Source organism: Lethenteron reissneri, unplaced genomic scaffold (assembly GCF_015708825.2).
Source record: "Lethenteron reissneri isolate LAM-NWPU_2019-01 unplaced genomic scaffold, ASM1570882v1 scaffold_1639, whole genome shotgun sequence".
In the NCBI taxonomy this organism is placed as follows: domain Eukaryota; kingdom Metazoa; phylum Chordata; class Hyperoartia; order Petromyzontiformes; family Petromyzontidae; genus Lethenteron; species Lethenteron reissneri.
In genome coordinates, this window is record NW_026891376.1 from 2,936,043 (window position 1) to 2,958,483 (window position 22,441).

General features: G+C 45.4%; 2 protein-coding genes across 2 annotated transcripts in view; both read left to right on the forward strand.

Annotated features, from left to right (window-relative positions):
• Nucleotides 1-13,924, forward strand: part of LOC133363068 (uncharacterized) — a 32,604-nt gene extending 18,680 nt beyond the window's left edge. The window contains exons 8-11 of the mRNA XM_061582078.1: nucleotides 335-663; nucleotides 2,101-2,224; nucleotides 8,838-8,878; nucleotides 10,192-13,924. Coding sequence (XP_061438062.1) covers nucleotides 335-663; nucleotides 2,101-2,224; nucleotides 8,838-8,878; nucleotides 10,192-11,713 — 2,016 coding nt within the window. The 3' untranslated portion in view covers nucleotides 11,714-13,924. The remainder of the gene's footprint in view (nucleotides 1-334; nucleotides 664-2,100; nucleotides 2,225-8,837; nucleotides 8,879-10,191) is intronic.
• A 216-nt stretch (nucleotides 13,925-14,140) lies between these two features.
• LOC133363069 (zinc finger protein 208-like) overlaps nucleotides 14,141-22,441 on the forward strand; it is a 38,469-nt gene continuing 30,168 nt past the window's right edge. The window contains exons 1-3 of the mRNA XM_061582079.1: nucleotides 14,141-14,689; nucleotides 16,992-17,046; nucleotides 20,131-21,814. Of these exons, the coding sequence (XP_061438063.1) occupies nucleotides 20,171-21,814 (1,644 nt within the window). The 5' untranslated portion in view covers nucleotides 14,141-14,689; nucleotides 16,992-17,046; nucleotides 20,131-20,170. The remainder of the gene's footprint in view (nucleotides 14,690-16,991; nucleotides 17,047-20,130; nucleotides 21,815-22,441) is intronic.

Consider the following 22,441-nt stretch of genomic DNA (forward strand, 5'->3'; position numbering starts at 1 on the left):
GAGGGTGTTCACGTTTTGAGTTAAACACGCGCAGGGTGCTCCGACGACAGAGTACGGCCGTCTTTGTCTCCCCGCAGCACGAACAGCAAGATTTGCACACGCGAGCAAATAACATTCCCCACCCCTCCTTCCAGAATGATTACACAGCTGTGTCTTTACTAATAAATACGCACACGACACACAACACACACGGACGCAGATGTGTTCACCCCCACAGGAAGATATATGACACGGCCTTTTGAACAACTCGGGAAAACTGAGTGGATTTTCCCGATATAAGCCGAGGAAAAATCCATTCAACTTAGATCGTCAGGGGCTCTGGCCCCCACCACAGATCTCCACGGGGCTTCGGCCTCCATCTCTCCTCGTCGCCGCCAACGAAGAAGCTCTCGTCATCCCGAAGGACGAGGTTCGCGGGGTGGTGACGTGCATCGCCAAGTCAAAGTGCTCGCCTGCCGTTCACGAGTCAACGAGCCTCAACCCCCTTGTCGTGCCGCCACGCCGAGGTGCTCGCCTGCCGCACACGAGTGAACGAGTTCAGCCCCCGACGTGCATCGCCAAGCCCAAGGTGCTCGCCTGCCGCACACGAGTGAACCTGCTCAGCCCTTGCCGTGCCGCCACGCCGAGGTGCTCGCCTACCGCGCAAACGAGCGCGGCCGCGCCGTCAGTCATCGTACGGGGTCAGCCGAGGGAGGAGTCGGAAAGCGAGCCGCTCACCGCAGCCGCGCAAGCCAGAGGGTCCTCCGAAAGTCGTTCTTACCCACAACTTCCCCCACCCATAGACCCACACACGCACGCATCGACGCCCCACTCACCTGTGAGACTATCCTATCTATTTCACCCTTACCATCGTATCAACCCTAGTCAATTATCAGAAGACTGATTATCAACTACATGAACCATCAGCTGGCCATGAGGAATCGCGGCCAATTGAGTTATTAAGAGTCCGTCGGTTATAAGAGTGAGGTTATTTGCCTTGCCTTTTTCTTTTGTCCCGTTCATCGCATAGGCGATCAATAGATTCGTTGAGGCAAACTCAAACTCTCTGAATCCTCATTTCGAATCGACCCATATATATAGAGAGAATATCTTGTCAAACCGTTTTTTTTTTGTCAGAGAATCTCGCCGAGGAATTAATCAAAGCAGAGCCGATACTCTGTCTCACAACACGCATCCACCCACCCTTGTCTCAAACATTTCGTTAAAAGGATTTTATACTTACCGATGAATCTATTGACATATACTTTCGCCTCTGGGATATAATAAATTGCTTTTATTGCCTTCATACAAATCGTCGCATGTCTGTTTTAAAACTCCGCCAGTCGCCGATTGTGCTCGATACATGGGGGAACTACTGAGATGTCTGGTGCGAAAGTAGAAATGACGGTTGTTAGAAGAGTTTAGTCATTCAATTTCGTTAACTGCATAATCTCGCCAATGAATAAGAGTTTTTAGTCATTCAATTTCGTTAATTGCATAATCTCACCAATGAATAGATGTTTTTAGTCATTCATTTTAGTTAACTGTATAATCTCGCCAATGAAGTATGTTTAGTCATCCATTTTCGTTAATTGCATAATCTTACCCATGAATTTATTGACGTATACTTGCTTTTGCATACTAGAGTGTTGTGTTTGTTTAGAATTAAAATTGCTTAACACCAAGTCTCGAGTGTTTCTTCCAAGTCCATGCAAAACTGTCTTATTCTTGAACTGTATCCTGTGATGAGATCTGAAACTGGAGACCTAAAATAACATAACACACACTAAGATAATCGGTAAATGTTTAATCAATGATAATCGTGTTATCCTGATTGAGATAACTCTGGATAAACGAAACTAAACTTAATTATCATAACCGCTCGCATTAACATAATCGCAAGCATCCGCATAAATTACTACGATTATCTCCGTGATTATCATAAATGTATGCATATAATTACAGACATAATTTATACATATTAATACACACTAACATAATTAATGCGATTTGCGCATTTTTAGGAAAATTATAAATTTTTATTATTTTTATCAAAATTTCATAACCCAACACATACAATATTGTTAAAACGTGACGGGGGATGTGTGTTGTGACCCCCAGCAAAGGGCAGCTGGGCTGCACGCACAGGGAAAACTGGCGACGCGGTCGCACGTTGGGCCACCATTTTGAGCGCGCGCGGGAAATTGCGGGGATGCGCTTGGCGCAGAGGGCCGCCATTTTGAGCGTGCGGGAAAAACCTCGGTGGGGCGCTCGCGCGGGCCGCCACCATTTTGAGTATACACATCGAGCCGCGGGGATGTGGATATGGATATCATCCCTTGATTCTCGTGTTGCGCTCTAACTTGTGTGCGTGCATTGCGTGTTGTGCGCAATGCTGGCGTGTTGGCGCCCATCGGGGTAACAGCGTAGTGGCACGTGGCTGACTAAAGAGGGGCATTGTCATTGCACCATCATTTGGGACAGAGATGGTGGCTGGGTTCTATTCTGGGGCAAATATTTCATCAGTATATGCCTGCCATTGTTGAGTGGGTGATGCACGAGTTGTGGTCACATCGGCCTATGGCCGATGGCTGACCTGACAGCCCGGAGGCGAGACACTCCGTGGTATGTCTCAAACTAATGGGCCGTGGGCTCATATGGCTCGGGGAGTCGTGGTTCAGTTGTGCGGTGGCAGACTGAACCTGGTGTGCCGGGGGCGCACGGGATTCAGGAGTAGAGGTTCCGTTACGTGGCAGCGAACGGGGTGACCTGGCTAGCATGGGGCAGGGATTTCCCTTGCGGGTCCTCCAGCGGGAAGGGCCGCGGACTTGTTCTGCTCTGGGTTAGGGCGTTATTGAATGTGTAAGGGAACATTGCCCGTGGGGAGGTTGATGGGGTCTGGCCTTGCCGAGGGATGAATCTTCCCTTGGCTATAAAGCATCAGACTATAAGATGCTGGTGTGTGTCCATCGCTGATGGGATAGTAAGGGAGGAGCATGGCTGAGTTGTTGCTCGTCCCCGAAATTGCACTAGCCGAGTGTATGGTCAGTGGATGTTGCTGTGGTTGGACGACCACGGTGAGGGTGAAGGCGGGTTAAATGTTACCGCTGGGGAGCGTGGCTCTCCCCACGCGAGGGTGTGCGGCTGGGGGCTTTGTTGAGAGTGACAGTGGGTATATGCTGTGTACGTGAGATGTTTGTGCTGGTCCTCAAGGGAGGACTGCTGGTGGGCAAGAGCAGGAATTTTTGTTGTTGTCACGTGTAAATAATATTGTTTTTAAATTGTAAATACTGGGGCATCCATCGCGTCTATTTTGGGTATTTATTGGGGTTTTCCTTAAGCGGGCCGGATTTACATCATCTCCACTACCCTGGGGCCGGGTGGCTGTCGTGTACGACATGCGGATGTGCGTTGTTGTGCTGTGCCTCAGGGGGTTGGATTCTCCTTCTCGTCACAGATCTTTGGCGCCTGCCACACTGGGTGTTACCGGGTGTGCTAACCGGATGTGGACTTGAAGGGGGAATTGAGCGCCCGTTCGTCACACTTGCTCTACCAGTTGCTCTCTGACGTTGGACTTGAGCCGAGCGGATGGAACAGCAACACGGACACGCTCTAAGACACAGCATTCCTGGGTTATGCGCGTCGGCCGTTCTTGCGTGTCGGTTGCCGTTGTTGTGCATTGTTCCATTCTTAATTCTTGTTGCTTGTTGCGCGGAGGACGGGCCGGTGTTCTGTACCGGATCCTGATCCCTCCCCGTTCGTTACTTGTGTTGTTATAATCTCCATTGTGTCTGGGGTGATTCCTGATTGTGATGCCTTCGCTCGCATTATTTTGTCCTGTTTTAGCTGAGGACGGCTGGATTTTTCTTTAGGGGGGGGGGGGGGGGGGTTATGTAATGCGAGCATAAATGGGAAGGCCGGATGTGACGATCTGAGAGGGAGGAGTCAGGGTCACGTGGGTGAGAGGTTATAGGAGGGTGCCCGGAAGAGATCTGGGCTAGTTGAGGGAGTGAAGAGGCGAGACCACGTTGGGTGGCCGCCGTGCCATCAGCCGCGAGGCTGATAGGGCTTGGCACCCCGCCAGCTAGCGGTGTGCGGAGAGAGAGCGGAGTGTGCGGGGCGCACAGGGCGTGCGAGGTTGCACGGGGCTAGCAGAGTGGCTAGCAGGACCGTGCGGGTTGCACGGGGCTAGCGGAGCGTTCGAGGTTGCATGGGCAGCAGAGTGGCTGCAGCGTGTGCGGGGCGCGAGGAGAGACGACGCTGGGCCGAGGAGGAGGCCAGCGGGGTGCGGAGGAGAAGAATATAAATAAAGGACCAACGGAGAGTGACATCGTGTGAAGGAGTCCTTTATTACAGAAACATGAATTGCTCATACGAATATTCTCTCTCTCAGAATCGACCGACTGATGTAGCAGACGAAATAGTAATCTTGTTGAACGATTCTAAACCTTGTCGCGGCAATGTTAGTTTTCTCTGTTCAAGGTTTTATCAGTGTTTTGCAATGTTTTTACATTTAGTTTACTATTACACTGAATTCTATGGCATAATTAACTATTGTTGTGCTTAAAAATCTATTTATATACAGTTCGTAGGAGTCTGGAATGGATTAATCGTATTTACATACAATCCAATGGGGAAATTAAGTTCGAGTCACGACCAAATCGGGTTGTGACCAAAGTTATGGAACGAATTATTGTCATGATCAGAGGTTCTACTGTACTTGAACTAAGTTACCCGGACTATGGAAGGCGAGGACATGTAATGAAGGGGTCTACAAACATTCTATTGGTGACATGCTGAGATAGTAACAGGCACGCCCTTACTGCCCGCGTTCCATCCAGTGTCTGAGGAGTTGCGCAATCAGAGGGGAGGCTGAGCGCGTCGCTGCCTCACCTCTCGTCTCTCCCTGTACTTGCAGCGAAGCTCCGCAAATTTGGCGATTTTGACTACAAATAAGTAATTAAGAAAAAAAACTTTTTTTAATACACGCTTTTATGAATGAAATGTACTAGTAATGGCAGAACTCCACGACTCCAAGAAGTGGCCCCGAAGCTTGCCATAACGTAAGGGACAGTGGCCAATTACATCCAACGTCAGTCGACCGTGGGGACAATTAGACCCAAGCCGTAACATAACATATGAAAAAGAATGTTTACAAATATATACACATTTATAAAAAAGTATTTAATTAAGTAGAACCAACGTGACTTTCCCAAAAAAAACAAAGAGTATGAATCCTTGCAGTCACGAAAGCTTCAAATCTAGAATTAAGCAGAACGTTTTGTCTATACTCTATAGGTATTTAAAGTTGTGCATTTTGATGTGATGTGACATTTCTCAAACCCCCGCCCCCCTGGTCTCCTTTCTAATAAATCTTTTCTCCTACAACATCAGAGTGCAGCGCCACATTAAATACGCACTACAATGACAATAGTTTAAAGCGATTTGAAGCGTGTTTTATATATTTGGGGGGGGGGGGGGGCAGAGCTTTGTGACGTCATATTTGAGGGGGTCTGACTTTTTGTGACGAGGGGGGGAGGGGGTCAAAAATCGGCCAAAATAACGTGACGTCATTTATGAACGGCCCCAATACGCAAAACTGGAACTCTGACCCCCGTTCTCTGACGTCACCACTAAGCATTACCTCATCGGTGTGAAACGCCACGGGGGGGCGGTGCGCCTCGCTAGTGACGTCATGTCACCCCTGCTTGGTCACCGCCAATATCTGTTCCGGTATAGTCCTTATTTGGGCAAAGCTACGCCCAGTGACTGGCGGCTCATTAACATAATCTAGGATCTAAGCTTTGGTGACTGCAGGAATTGCTCATTGGTTATTTCGGTAAAGAAATTAAATAAAAAATAAAATTAACATAATATATTCGTTAAAGCCGTCGCGAGTTTGTTTTTTATTGCGACGGGTTCAGCACCCACGCCCCATCATCCCTCGACGCGTGACTTTACCGAAAGAGCCAATGAGTGTACAACGAGTTGAGTCATTCCTGCAGTTGACGAAAGCTTCAATTCTCGAATAAGTTATTCAGTTACCCAGCCCCGCTCGTTGGGGGCGTGTCTTGTACCCCGGAAGTGAATATTACGTCACATCCTGCTGCCGCCATAACGTAGCGAGGTAACGAGAAGCTGCCGTTGAAATCCGAGGTGAGAGATTTTCATCGTGGTGGTTGTTGTGGTTGTTGTTGTAGTTGTTTACCAAGGTAGAGCCTCTCTCTCGTAGGGATGTCAATTGAGTCGCAGCGAGTATGGGAATCCATGTCCATGTTGGGACATTACAACGTGGGGCTTAGTCACGCGGGGCCTCGCCTCCTGCCCTCGCCTGAAGGCCTTTGTTTGAATTCTCTCGCTTCAACTTGATCTGGAAGCTTTCGTGACGGCAGCAGAAATAAAATAAATGAAGAAACAACCAATTTAAGTTAGTTTTTTCATTTATTTTAGTTGTTTATTCATAATATTTTTTTTCATAATTTTTTTTTAGAGATACACTCGTAGGCACAGAGAGAGAGATAAAACAGACAGGCATACATAGGCACACAGAGAGAGACACATAAGCACACAGAGAGAGAGACACACAGAGAGAGATAACACAGAGAGAGATAACACAGACAGAGAGATACACACAGGCACACAGACACAGAGACACACACATAGGCGCACACATAATCAACAGCTCTGTGACAAGGCCTTAAATAGAGAGAGAAGGCGGCTGAGAGAGAGGGGGGGGTAGAGAAATGAGCATGGCAATGAGAGATTTTGAGCTTTCGTGACTGCAGGAAATATTACAACACGAGGGCACTTTCGGTTTTTATTTTATGTAACTAGGCCAAGCCCACTTGAGCTGCTGTACCGCTCTTATGATTTGAAGCTTTCGTGAGTGCAGGAATCCATACGCTTTGTTTTTTTCGGTAAAGTCACGTAGGAAGAAAAAATAGGTAATAGCATACGACGTTTCCTTTGCAACACGAGCAATCACCATCAGGTACAAATGAATGAGAAAGCAAAGGTTTCAATCGAAATTTAAAGCAAAGCTTGTAAACTTGAACTATACTCTTTGGTTTTTTCGGTCAAGTTATGTAGGTATAAAATTAAATAAACTTATAACTACAATGCAATACAACACAGAGAGTCGGCTAAGATAACAGTCAACTCCCCACCTGGTTTATTAACGTTCTTCCAAAGATTGATACATTTGAGAGAGAGAACTAAACACAGACACGGAGACGCACAGACACATACACACAAGCAGAGAGAGATAACACAGACACACAGAGAGAGACACACAGAAGCAGAGAGATAACACGAGAGACAGAGAGAGAGACACACACAGGCACACAGAGAGAAAGCACAGACAGAGACACACACATAGGCACACAGAGCGAGACACACATAGGCACACAAAGAGAGAGAGAGAGACACACACACACACGTAAGTACACACAGAGATAACACAAAGACAGAGACACACACACAGGCACAGAGAGAGACACAAAGAGAGAGAGAGACACACAGGCACACAGAGATAAGAGACAGAGAGAGAGACGCATAGACACACACACATAGGCACACAGAGGGCGACACACATAGGCACACAGAAAGAGACACACTGAGAGAGAGACACACAGAGAGAGAGAGAGACACACACATGGACACAGATAGAGACAGAGAGAGACACAGAGGCACACAGAGAGAGACATACACATAGGCACACAGAGACACACATAGGCACACAGAGAGAGATAACACAGACACAGAGACACACACATAGGCACACACAGAAACAACACCTGTGTTGAGGCCTTAAATAGAGAGAGAAGGGGGCTGAGAGAGGGGGGGGTAGAAAAATGAGCATGGCAATGAGAGATTTGGAGCTTTCGTGACTGCAGGAAATACTACAACACGAGGACACTTTCGGTTTTTATTTTATGTAACCAGGCCAAGCCCGCTTGAGCTGCTATACCGCTCTTATGATTTGAAGCTTTCGTGAGTGCAGGAATCCATATTCTTTGATTCTTTCGGTAGAGTCACGTAGGTAGAAAATTTAATAAATCACGACGTTTTGGGCGCAATACAAGCGTCCGCTCTTGTTTTCCGAAGCGACCTTCCCGCACAACAAAGGTGGGCTTTGTCAACGTGTGGAAATGACTATCGGTCAAAGGCTCTAAACGCGTGCTGATATTCACTTTTAAATGTGGAGGGGGATCTGGAGGAAAATCCACGCCACCACAGAGAGAGAGGGAGACACGCAAACTCAGCCGTGTTGATTTCATCCTGAATTATTTGGTGGAGTGAGGAAGCATTGAAAACGTTTTGGTTTAGCCATGTTTGTTTTTTTGTAGTACACAGTTAGCCTGATAACTTTAATCTAAATTGTCCTATGGTTGTTTTTGTTGACTTGCATCCCACTGGGATTTTCTGCATAAAGCGTTGAAATGCGGTGTTTTTTCTGCAGTTTTTTCCTGGAATTTTCTGTTGCGTGTAGTCACTTTAAGATGTTTCTTGTTCACGTTTTTGTTAGTTGCGTTTGCCCCCGAGTCAAGAGCCACATGGCTCACGGGGTTATCTATATATAAAAGGGAAATTTGTGAATGTTTAGCATACTTTCCGACATGCAACAAACTTGAAATTTGGCATGTAGGTACCTTCCAGACTGTACACAATGCAAAAAGTATGAAAATTGACTTTTGCATTTTTCTGGGGGGGGGGGGTGGGGCGCAATAATGGATATATTTTGCACGGCAAGTGAGCAGTGACCTCACGTCTGTGATGTCACCCGCATGCGGCAGCGTCACGTTGTGTGCATTCTGACGTTACGCATCCCCCACCCCCCATCCTCCGCGTAGGCCGTGGATTCATTCAAGACAAGAATCCAAGTCTCGTGCGAAGCCAGGTAGTAAAGCTAGTACCTAATAAATTAAACTGAAACATTAATACTGAGCAGATGAAGGTGTGTGGCCAGGCATGGTTCTGGACACGCCACCACCTATTTAACGCGGCAGTGTGTGGCAGTGTCAAGTTTGTGTTTGCAGTAAAGTCTATTAACTCTTGAACACGGAGGATATATGAAAACAATGGTTTATGTTTTTTGTTTTCATCTGGAACTCTTTATGAGAATGGAAGCAGTCAGGAAGTTGACACAGCACACATACAGCTGACGTTAGATCTGTTCATCCCAGCATTCAAGGAAATCGGAGCCTGGCTTCACACCTCTAATTTTCAATTAAACATGAATTTATGCATAACACAAGTAGTATTATTTTCAACACCCTTTGCTATGTCAGCTGAATTTAGCTCTCATGAATATTCATTTTGTAGCCAGACAGCCAAAATTGTGTGCTTGGAGTTTTAGGTTAACATTCATTTTGAAGATACGAGGGCTTCCAGGAATGTTTATGACCATTTGCCCTCTCATAGTGCGCCATAACAGCCCGTGTGATGAATTTCGGTAACTTTTTAACTCTATCATGAATATATGAATACATATAGACATGTTAGTCATGTGTGACTGTGTTTATATATACTCTTTGGTTCTTTCGGTAAAGTCACATAGGTAGAAATAAAATAAGTAATATTTTTAAAAACTCTTTTAAAAACACGCTTTAATGAAATGTACTAGTAATGAAAGAACTCCACGACTTCCAGGAAGTGGCCTCGAGGCTTGCCATAACGTAAGCGACCGTGGTCAATTACAGCCAACGTCAGTTTACCGTGGACAATTAGACCCAAGCCGAAACATAACATGTAAAAAATATTGTTTAAAAGAAAATGTTAATGATAGAATATAGTATCGTCATCAGTATGGCATAAGTATACTAAGTTTGCAGTCGATACCACATTGGGAAGTGGGTTAAAATGTAGTTAGAAGATTTCAGGATACAACAATGACAAAAATGACAACAACAGACAGAGCGAGTTAAATGAAAGCGTGTATTAAAATAAATCACAGCAGACATCTCAGCTATCGCGATTTCACCCGAAGACGAACGCTTGTGTTGCATTCGAAACATCGTCATTTATGTTATTTTTACCTACGTGACTTTACCGAAAGAACCATAGAGTATGTATTCATGCAGTCATGAAAGCTTCAAATCAAGATTGTGTACATATATATATGCGTATATTCATTCTTCTGTGCCTCGATACTGACTTGTAGATGTTATTTTCTGTCTGCAGCTGTCGCTTCCTCTGACGCTTCCTCTGCAGAATTGGTCTGATGGAGCACAGGCAGTCAGCGCGGCTCGGTACGGCATGGCAACAATGGGACCAGCGTGCATACAGCACGGATCGGACTGGAAGTTTGACACGGCACCAGAAAAAACACACGGGAGAGAAACCCTTCAAGTGCAATCTGTGTGAGATGGCGTTTGCACATTCATCAAATCTTCAAAGACACCAAAGAACACACACGGGAGAGAAACCCTTCAAGTGCACTCTGTGTGAGATGGCGTTTGCACATTCATCAACTCTTCAAAGACACCAAAGAACACACACGGGAGAGAAACCCTTCAAGTGCAGTGTGTGTGGGAAGGCATTTTCACAGTCACAACATCTTGCAAAACACCAGAGAACACACACAGGAGAGAAACCCTTCAAGTGCAGTGTGTGTGGGAAGGCATTTTCACAGTCATCTTATCTTGCCAAACACCAGAGAACACACACAGGAGAGAAACCCTTCAAGTGCAGTGTGTGTGGGAAGGCATTTTCACAGTCACAACATCTTGCAAAACACCAGAGAACACACACAGGAGAGAAACCCTTCAAGTGCAGTGTGCGTGGGAAGGCATTTTCACAGTCATCTGATCTTGCAAAACACCAGAGAACACACACAGGAGAGAAACCCTTCAAGTGCAGTGTGTGTGGGAAGGCATTTTCACAGTCATCTGATCTTGCAATACACCAGAGAACACACACAGGAGAGAAACCCTTGAAGTGCAGTGTGTGTCGGAAGGCATTTTCACAGTCACATAATCTTGCACGACACCAGAGAACACACACAGGAGAGAAACCCTTCAAGTGCAGTGTGTGTGGGAAGGCATTTTCACAGTGGTATCTTGCAAAACACTATAGAACACACACAAGAGAGAAACCCTTCAAGTGCAGTGTGTGTGGGAAGGCATTTTCAAAGTCACGTGATCTTGCAACACACCATAGAACACACACAGAGAAACCCTTCAAGTGCAGTGTGTGTGGGAAGGCATTTTCACAGTCGCCTATTCTTGCAAAACACCAGAGAACACACACAGGAGAGAAACCCTTCAGGTGCACTCTGTGCGGGAAGGCGTTTGCACGGTCACAACATCTTCAAGAACACCAGAGAACACAGAATCATCAGAAAATCCACAAGGAGTGGAGTCTGAAATCAGCTTGTGAAAGTCAAAGTTCCGTAAGGAGCCCATCCCTCATGAAACAAGTACCGGAAGAAAATCCCAGCTTGGGCACTTTTAAAGGTATCAAGGTGGAATTTGAAGAGGTGATTGTGAAATGTGAAGAGGTGATTGTGAAATGTGAAGAGGTGACGGTGAAGAGCGAAGAAGTGAAGGTAAAATGTGAAGATGAAGATTCGACTCCAAAATGGGACCTTCACATCGATGGAGGCAACGTGAAGCAGGAGGGGAATTCTGACTGTGAGGCAGAGCGAGGCAACTCGCAGCAGTTTGTGGAAGTGGAGGTGTGGGTGGACTTCCTAGACAATACAAAGTCAAATGGAGATCCGTTAGATGTGTAAGCTTGAGACGATGTCACTCCCGATACATGCACCTTTGTCACAGGCCTTTAATAAAAATAACGTGAAGTAGAACATTGAAATCTTAGGTTCAACCTGCAGTGTAAGAGCGGCCAGTCATGGTGGATCTGTTGGTTGGGTAGATATCTCACCAGGAGCCTCAGTGATTCACACTGAACCCTATTGCAGCCTTCATCTGGCTCTGTGAGCCTCAGTGATTCACACTGAAGCCTGTGGGAACCTCAGTCTGGATCTGTGAGCCTCAGTGATTCACACTGAAGCCTATGGGAGCCTTAGTCTGGCTCTGTGAGCCTCAGTGATTCACACTGAAGCCTATTGGAGCCTTCGTCTGACTCTGTGAGCCTCGGTGATTAACACTGAAGCCTATGGGAGCCTGAGTCTGGCTTTGTGAGCCTCAGTAATTAACACTGAACGCGATGGATGGGAGCCAGTGACATGGGGTGAGGTTAGTGGCTGTGGAGGCACCGGGGGCGTGGCCTCACCGAGGGGGGGTGTGTCTGACACGCCCCCCCTCAGGCAGATGTGATAGCTGCCTACCCTGGTGCTTTTTCATTGCAGTTTCATGACGAGACCAGCGAGCCTACGTATCTTTATACACATACAGTAGAACCTCTGGTCATGAACGCTTCTGACCACGACCAAATTGGGTTCCATCCAAAACATTGACATTTTTGAATCTGGTCACGAACACATACTCGGGTGGCGATCAAACAGGGTCGCGGCCGATTTCCCTCTGCCGCGCCATTTTTGTTGAATTACACAAAGCGTAACAGTTATGTATATAACTTTTGCTATATAAAATTGCTAGTAAGATATAAATTGTGTGAGTGTAGTCATACCCCTCCCCCCTCATTCAAGCCATAATTTAGAGAGCGAAAGCGCCGAGTACGTAAATCGCTAACATAAGAACCTGTTAATCTCTTCTCGCATCATTCATACGATGATGCGGTGAAGTTAACGTTCATACGATAATACGGTGAATGCTTCCAAAAACATTACTGTACCCAAATATTACCGTTAACTTTCAATAGAAACATGAATTGCTCATACGAATATTCTCTTTCTCAGAATCGACTGACTGATGTAGCAGACGAAACAGTCATCTTGAACGATTCTAAACCTTGACGCGGAAATGTTAGTTTTCTCTGTTCAAGGATTTCTCAGTGTTATGCAATGTTTTTACATTTAGTTTTCTATTACACTAAATTCTAAAGCATAATTAACCATTGTGCTTAAAAATCTTTAAAAAACTATATACAGTTCGTAGGATTAATCGTATTTACATACAATCCAATGGGGAAATTAGGTTCGAATCACGACTAAATCGGGTTGCGACCAAAGTTATGGAACGAATTATGGTCGTGACAAGAGGTTCTACTGTACTTGAACTAAGTTACCCGGACTATGGAAGGCGAGGACATATAATGAAGGGGTCTACAAACATTCCATTGGTGACATGCTGAGATGGCAACAGGCAAGCCCTTAGTGCCCGCGTTCCATCCAGTGTCTGAGGGGTTGCGCAATCAGAGGGGAGGCTGAGCGCGTCGCTGCCTCACCCCTCGTCTCGCCCTGTACTTGCAGCGAAGCACCGCAAATTTGGAGATTTTGACTATAAGTATGTAAAAAACTTTTTTAAAAACACGCTTTTATTAAATGTACGAGTAATGGAAGAACTCCACGACTCTAGGAAGTGGCCCCGAAGTTTGCCATAACGTAAGGGACGGTAGACAATTACATCCAACGTCAGTTGACCGTGGGAACAATTAGACCCAAGCCAAAACATAACATGTAAAAAAGATTGTTTAAACATTTTTTATTTAATGATAGAATATAGTATTGTCATCAGTTTGGCATAAGTACAGTGAGGGAAAAAAGTATTTGATCCCCTGCTGATTTTGTGCGTTTGCCCATCGTGGACAATTAGACCCAAGCCGAAACATAACATATGAAAGAGAATGTTTACAAATATATACACATTTATTAAAAAGTATTTAATTAAGTAGAACCAACGTGACTTTCCCGAAAAAAACAAAGTATGAATCCTTGCAGTCACGAAAGCTTAAAATCTAGAATTAAGCAGAACGTTTTGTCTATACTCTATATGTATTTAAAGTTGTGCATTTTGATGTGATGTGACATTTCTCAAACCCCCGCCCCCCTGGTCTCCTTTCTAATAAATCTTTTCTCCTACAACATCAGAGTGCAGCGCCACATTAAATAGCACTACAATGACAATAGTTTAAAGCGATTTGAAGCGTGTTTTATATATTTGGGGGGGGGAGGGCAGAGCTTTGTGACGTCATATTTGAGGGGGTCTGACTTTTTGTGACGAGGGGGGGAGGGGGGTCAAAAATCGGCCAAAATCACGTGACGTCATTTATGAACGGCCCCAATACGCAAAACTTGAACTCTGATCCCCGTTCTCTGACGTCACCACTAAGCATTACCTCATCGGTGTGAAACGCCAGGGGGGGCGGTGCGCCTCGTTAGTGACGTCATGTCACCCCTGCTTGTTCACCGCCAATATCTGTTCCGGTATAGTCCTTATTTGGGCAAAGCTACGCCCAGTGACTGGCGGCTCATTAACATAATCTACGAACTAAGCTTTGGTGACTGCAGGAATTGCTCATTGGTTATTTCGGTAAAGAAATTAAATAAAAAATAAAATTAACATAATATATTCGTTAAAAGCCGTCGCGAGTTTGTTTTTATTGCGACGGGTTCAGCACCCACGCCCCATCATCCCTCGACGCGTGACTTTACCGAAAGAGCCAATGAGTGTACAACGAGTTGAGTCATTCCAGCAGTTGACGAAAGCTTCAATTCTCGAATAAGTTATTCAGTTACCCAGCCCCGCTCGTTGGGGGCGTGTCTTGTACCCCGGAAGTGAATATTACGTCACATCCTGCTGCCCCCGTAACGTAGCGAGGTAACGAGAAGCTGCCGTTGAAATCCGAGGTGAGAGATTTTCATCGTGGTGGTTGTTGTTGTTTACCAAGGTAGAGCCTCTCTCTCTCTCGTAGGGATGTCAATTGAGTCGCAGCGAGAATGGGAATCCATGTCAAGGTTGGGACGTTACAACGCGGGGCCGAGCCACGCGGGGCCGAGCCTCCTGTCCTCGCCTGAAGGCCTTTGTTTGAATTATTTCGCTTAAACTTGATCTGGAAGGTTTCGTGACGGCAGCAGCAATAAAATAAATGAAGAAACAACCAATTGAATGTATTTTGTTTCATTTATTTTAGTTGCTTATTCATAATATAATTATTTTTTATTAAAACTAATATTTTTTTATTAAAAATATTTTTAATAAAAAACATTTAATACATTTTTTATTTTAGTCGTTGTTTCATTTTTTACCTACGTGACTTTGCCGAAAAAAAACTAAAATAATTATCTCGGTTAAACTTGATCTGGAGCTTTCGTGAGTGCAGGGATTCATACTCTTTGGTTCTTTCGGTAAAGTCACGTAGAAAGAAAACATTAATTAAGTAATAGCGTACGACGTTTCCTTTGCAACACGAGCAATCACCATCAGGTACAAATGAATGAGAAAGCAAAGCTTGTAAACTTAGAACTATATTCTTTGGTTCTTTCGGTAAAGTTACGTAGGTATAAAATAAACTTAGAACGACAATGCAATACAACACAACACAGCGAGTCGGCTAACATAACAGTCAACACCCCACCTGGTTTATTAACGTTCTTCCGAAGATTGCTAAATTTGAGAGAGAGAACTAAACACAGACACACACGAGACACACAAGCAGAGAGAGATAACACAGACACAGAGAGACACATAAGCAGAGAGATAACAGAGAGAGAGACACACACACATAGGCACACAGAGCGAGACACACATAGGCACACAGAGAGAGAGAGACAGAGAGAGACACCACAGAGACGCACAGAGAACACACACGTAGGTACACAGAGAGAGATAACACGAAGACAGAGACACACACATAGGCGCACAGAGAGAGTCACAATGAGAAAGAGAGACACACATAGGCACACAGAGATAACAAAGAGACAGAGAGAGACACACATAGACACACACACATAGGCACACAGAGGGAGACACACACACATAGGCACACAGAGGGAGACACACATGGACACAGAGAGAGACGGAGAGAGAGAGAGAGAGACACAAAGGCACACAGAGAGAGACATACACATAGGTACACAGAGACACACACATAGGCACAGAGAGAGAGCTAACACAGACAGAGACACACACATAGACATACACAGAAACAACACCTGTGTTAAGGCCTTAAATAGAGAGAGAAGCTTTCGTGACTGCAGGAAATACTACAAGACGAGGACACTTTCGGTTTTTATTTTATGTAACCAGGCCAAGCCTGCTTGAGCTGCTATACCGCTCTTATGATTTTAAGTTTTCGTGAGTGCAGGAATCCATACTCCCTTGGTTCTTTCGGGAGAGTCACATAGGTAGAAAATAAAATAAATCACGACGTTTCGGGCACAACACAAGCGTCCGCTCTTGTTTTCAGAAGCGACCTACCCACACAACAAAGGTGGGCTTTGTCAAAGTGTGGAAATGACTATCGGTCAAAGGCTCTAAACGCGTGCTGATATTCACTCTTAAATGTGGAGGGGGATCTGGAGGAAAATCTACGCCACCACAGAGAGAGAGGGAAACACGCAAACTCAGCCATGTTGATTTGATCCTGAATTATTTGGTGGAGTGAGGATGCATTGAAAACGTTTTGGTTTTGCCATGTTTGTTTTTTGTAGTACACAGTTAGCCTGATAACTTTAATCTAAATTGTCCTATGGCTGTTTTTGTTGACTTGCATCCCACTGGGATTTTCTGCATACAGCGTTGAAATGCGGTGTTTTTTCTGCTGTTTTTTCCTGGATTTTGTTGTTGCGTGTAGGCACTTTAAGATGTTTCTTGTTCACGTTTTTGTTTGTTGCGTTTGCACCTGAGTCAAGAGCCGCATGGCTCATGGGGTTATCTATATATAAAAGGGAAATTTGTGAATGTGTATTTGTTCGAAATGTTTAGCATACTTTCCGACATGCAACAAACTTAAAATTTGGCATGTGGGTACCTTCTAGACTGTACACAATGCAAAAAGTATACAAATGGGGGGGGGGGGCGCAATAATGGATATATTTTGCACGGCAAGTGAGCCGGTGACCTCACGTCTGTGATGTCACCCGCATGCGGCAGCGTCACGCAGTGTGCATTCTGACGTTACGCATTCCCCACCCCCCATCCTCCGCGTAGGCCGTGGATTCATTCAAGACAAGAATCCAAGTCTCGGGCGAAGCCAGGTAGTAAAGTGAGTACCTAATTAATGAAACTGAAACATTAATACTGAGCAGATGAAGGTGTGTGGCCAGGCATGGTTCTGGACACGCCACCACCTGTTTAACGCGGCAGTGTGTGGCAGTGTCAAATTTGTGTTTGCAGTAAAGTCTATTAACTCTATTGAATACGGAGGATATATGAAAACAATGGTTTACGTTTTTTGTTTTTATCTGGAATTCTTTATGAGAATGGAAGCAGTCAGAAAGTTGACACAGCACACATACAGCTGACGTTAGATCTGTTCATCCCAGCATTCAAGGAAACCTGAGCCTGGCTTCACACCTCTAAGTTACGATTGAACATGAATTTATGCATAACACAAGTAGTAGTATTTTCAACACCCTTTGCTATGTCAGCTGAATTTAGCTCTTATAAATATTCATTTTGTAGCCAGACAGCCGAAATTGTGTGCTTGGAGTTTTGGGTTAACATTAATTTTGAAGATACGAGGGCTTCTAGGAATGTGTATGACCATTTGCCCTCTCATAGTGCGCCATAACAGCCCTTGTGATGAATTTGGGAAACTTTTTTTTATCATGTATATATAAAATATATGAATACGTATGGACGTGTTAGTCATGTGTGACTGTATTTATATATCCTCTTTGGTGCTTTCGGTAAAGTCACATAGGTAGAAATAAAATAAGTAATATTTTTAAAAATTATTTTAAAAACAAGCTTTTATGAAATGTACTAGTAATGGAAGAACTCTACGACTCAAGGAAGTGGCCCCGAGGCTTGCCATAACGTAAGCGACCGTAGTCATTTACAGCCAACGTCAGTTTACCGTGGACAATTAGACCAAAGCCAGAAACATAACATGTGTAATGGGTTCCGGAGACACTTGTAGAGGTAACTTCTTTATTACAATCCAACAACTCTCCAACAGTCCTGATGCTCTGTTACAGCCGAGGTACACAGCCTAGGTACACAGCCTAGATACACTACTCTGGCTACGCTCTGGAACTCGCCCTCACAAGGACGTAGAGCCGGGAGTTCGAGAGTCCCACCACTGGCTCTCGCAGCGTCCCAGGGTCCTGAGATGGCTGGTCTTGGGTCTTGAGCTACGACTGGCCTGATCGTCCAGGGAGCTCCCCTTTTATGCCTAGTCCCCAACGAGGGGTGGGGCCATGTGTGCCCCCAGATATCCCACAGAGCACACACAGCCCCCCCCCCCCGTTGGTGGCGCCAAGGGGCTTAAGCGCCTGGGCCGCCTGGGAACCCAACGCCTGGCCCCAAGAGGCTTAAGCGTCTGGACCGCCTGGGAACCCAGCGTCCGGTGCCAAGGGGCCCAAGCGCCTAGGCCGGCCAGGGTCCCAGAGCCCCCCAGCAGCCCCTCCCCTCCCATGTCACTACACATGTAAAAAAGATTGTTTAAACATTTTTTATTTAATGATTGAATATAGTATTGTCATCAGTATGGCATAAGTACAGTGAGGGAAAAAGTATTTGATCCCCTGCTGATTTTGTGCGTTTGCCCACTGACAAAGAAATGATCAGTCTATAATTTAATGGTAGGTTTATTTGAACACTGGGAGATAGAATAACAACAACAAAAAACACATGTCAAAAATGTTATCAATTGATTTGGATTTTAATGAGGGAAATAATTATTTGACCCCTCTGCAAAACATGACTTAGTATTTGGTGGCAAAACCCTTGTTGGCAATCACAGAGGTCAAGACGTTTCTTGTAGTTGGCCACCAGGTTTGCACACATCTCAGGAGGGATTTTTTCCCACACCTCTTTGCAGATCTTTTCCAAGTCATAAAGGTTTCGAGGCTGACGTTTGGCAACTCGAACCTTCAGGTCCCTCCACAGATTTTCTATGGGATTAAGGTCTGGAGACTGGCTAGGCCACTCTCGGACCTTAATGTGCTTCTTCTTGAGGCACTCCTTTGTTGCCTTGGCCGTGTGTTTTGGGTCATTGTCATGCTGGAATACCCATCCACGACCCATTTTCAATGCCCTGGCTGAGGGAAGGAGGTTCTCACCCAAGATTTGACGGTACATGGCCCCGTCCATCGTCCATTTGATGTGGTGAAGTTGTCCTGTCCCCTTAGAAGAAAAACACCCCCAAAGCATAATGTTTCCACCTCCATGTTTAACGGTGGGGATGGTGTTCTTGGGGTCATAGGCAGCATTCCTCCTCCTCCAAACACGGCGAGTTGAGTTGATACCAAAGAGCTCCATTTTGGTCTCATCTGACCACAACACTTTCGCCCACTTGTCCCCTGAATCATTCAGATGTTCATTGGCCAACTTCAGACGGGCATGTATATGTGCTTTCTTGAGCAGGGGGACCTTGCGGGCGCTACAGGATTTCAGTCCTTCACGGCGTAGTGTGTTACCAACTGTTTCACCAAACTGCTTGGCGATGGTCTTGTAGCCAATTCCAGCCTTGTGTAGGTCTACAATCTTGTCCCTGACATCCTTGGAGAGCTCTTTGGTCTTGGCCATGGTGAAGAGTTTGGAATCTGATTGATTGCTTGCTTCTGTGAACAGGTGTCTTTTATACAGGTAACGAGCTGAGATTAGGAGCTCACTCTTAAAGGGAGTGCTCCTAATCTCAGATTGTTACCTGTATTAAAGACACTTGGGAGCCAGAAATATTTCTGATTGAGTGGGGGTCAAATACGTATATCCCTCATTAACATGCAAATCAATTTATAACATTTTTGACATGCGTTTTTCTGAATTTTGTTGTCATTCTGTCTCTCCCTGTTCAAATAAACCTACCATTAAAATTATAGACTGATCATTTCTTTGCCAGTGGGCAAACGTACAAAATCAGAGTGAGTTAAATATAAGCATGTATAAAAATAAATCACAGCAGACATCTCGGCGATTGCGATTTTCACCCGAAGACGAACGCTTGTGTTGCATTTGAAACGTCATTTATGTTATTTCTACCCTACGTGACTTTACCGAAAGAACCAAAGAGTATGGATTCCTGCAGTCATGAAAGCTTCAAATCAAGATTGTGTACATATATATGCGTATATTCATTCCTCTGTGCCTCTACTGACGTGTCGATGGTATTTTCTGTCTGCAGCTGTCGCTTCCTCTGACGCTTCCTCAGCAGAATTGGTCTGATGGAGCACAGGCAGTCAGCGCGGCTCGGTACGGCAAGGCAACAATGGGACCAGCGTGCATACAGCACGGATCGGACTGGAAGTTTGAAACAGTACCAGAAAAAACACACGGGAGAGAAACCCTTCAAGTGCACTCTGTGTGAGATGGCGTTTGCAAATTCATCAACTCTTCAAAGACACCAGAGAAAACACACGGGAGAGAAGCCCTTCAAGTGCACTTTGTGTGAGATGGCGTTTGCACATTTATCAACTCTTCAAAGACACCAAAGAACACACACGGGAGAGAAACCCTTCAAGTGCACTCTGTGTGAGATGGCGTTTGCAGATTCATCAACTCTTCAAAGACACCAGAGAACACACACGGGAGAGAAACCCTTCAAGTGCAGAGTGTGTGGGAAGGCATTTTCAGATTCATCTAATCTTGCAACACACCAGAGAACACACACAGGAGAGAAACCCTTCAAGTGCACTCTGTGTGGAATGGCGTTTGCAGATCCATCAAGTTTTCAAAGACACCAGAGAAAACACACGGGAGAGAAGCCCTTCAAGTGCACTATGTGCGAGATGGCGTTTGCATATTTAGCAACTTTTCAAAGACACCAGAGAAAACACACGGGAGAGAAACCCTTCAAGTGCACTATGTGCGAGATGGCGTTTTCAGATTTATCAACTCTTCAAAGACACCAGAGAAAACACACGGGAGAGAAACCCTTCAAGTGCAGTGTGTGTGGGAAGGCATTTTCACAGTCGTCTTATTTTGCAACACACCAGAGAGCACACACAGGAGAGAAACCCTTCAAGTGCAGTGTGTGTGGGAAGGCATTTTCACAGTCATCTTATTTTGCAACACATCATAGAACACACACAGGAGAGAAACCCTTCAAGTGCAGTGTGTGTGGGAAGGCATTTTCACAGTTATCTGATCTTGTAAGACACCAGAGAACACACACAGGAGAGAAACCCTTCAAGTGCAGTGCGTGTGGGAAGGCATTTTCACAGTCATCTGATCTTGCAAAACACCAGAGAACACACACAGGAGAGAAACACTTCAAGTGCAGTGTGTGTGGGAAAGCATTTTCACAGTCATCTGATCTTGCAAAACACCAGAGAACACACACAGGAGAGAAACCCTTCAAGTGCAGTGTGTGTGGGAAGGCATTTTTATGGTCACAGCATCTTGCAAGACACCAGGGAACACACACAGGAGAGAAACCCTTCAAGTGCAGTGTGTGTGGGAAGGCATTTTCACAGTCATCTAATCTTGCAACACACCAGAGAACACAGAAGCATCAGAAGAGCCACAAGGAGTGGAGTCTGAAATCAGCTTGTGAAAGTCAAAGTGCCGTAAAGAGCCCATCCCTCATGAAACAAGTACCGGGAGAAAATCCCAGCTTGTGCACTTTTAAAGGTATCAAGGTGGAATTTGAAGAGGTGATTGTGAAATGTGAAGAGGTGACGGTGAAGAGCGAAGAAGTGAAGGTAGAATGTGAAGATGAAGATTCGACTCCAAAATGGGACCTTCACATCGATGGAGGCAACGTGAAGCAGGAGGGGAATTCTGACTGTGAGGCAGAGATGTGTAAGCTTGAGACGATGTCGCTCCCAATAGATGCACCTTTGTCACAGGCCTTTAATGAAAATAATGTGAAGTAGAACATTGAAATCCTAGGTTTAACCTGCAGGGTAAGAGCGGTCAGTCTTGGTGGATCTGTTGGTTGGGTAGATATCTCACCAGGAGCCTCAGTGATTCACACTAAACCCTATTGGAGCCTTCGTCTGACTCTGTGAGCCTCGGTGATTAACACTGAAGCCTATGGGAGCCTGAGTCTGGCTTTGTGAGCCTCGGTAATTAACACTGAACGCGATGGATGGGAGCCAGTGACATGGGGTGAGGTCTGTGGCTGACTGGAGGCACCGGGGGCGTGGCCTCACCGAAGGGGGGGTGTGTCTGACGCCCCCCCTCAGTGAGGCAGATGTGATAGCTGCCGACCCTGGTGCTTTTTCATTGCAGTTTCATGACGAGACCAGCGAGCCTACGTATCTTTATACACATACAGTAGAACCTCTGGTCACGAACGCTTCTGACCACGACCAAATTGGGTTCCATCCAAAACATTGACATTTTTTAATCTGGTCACGAACACATACTCGGGTGGCGATCAAACACAGCCGCGGCCGATTTCCCCTTCCGCGCCATTTTTGTTGTTGAATTACACAAAGCGTAACAGTTATGTATATAACTTTTGCTATATAAAATTCCTAGTAAGATAT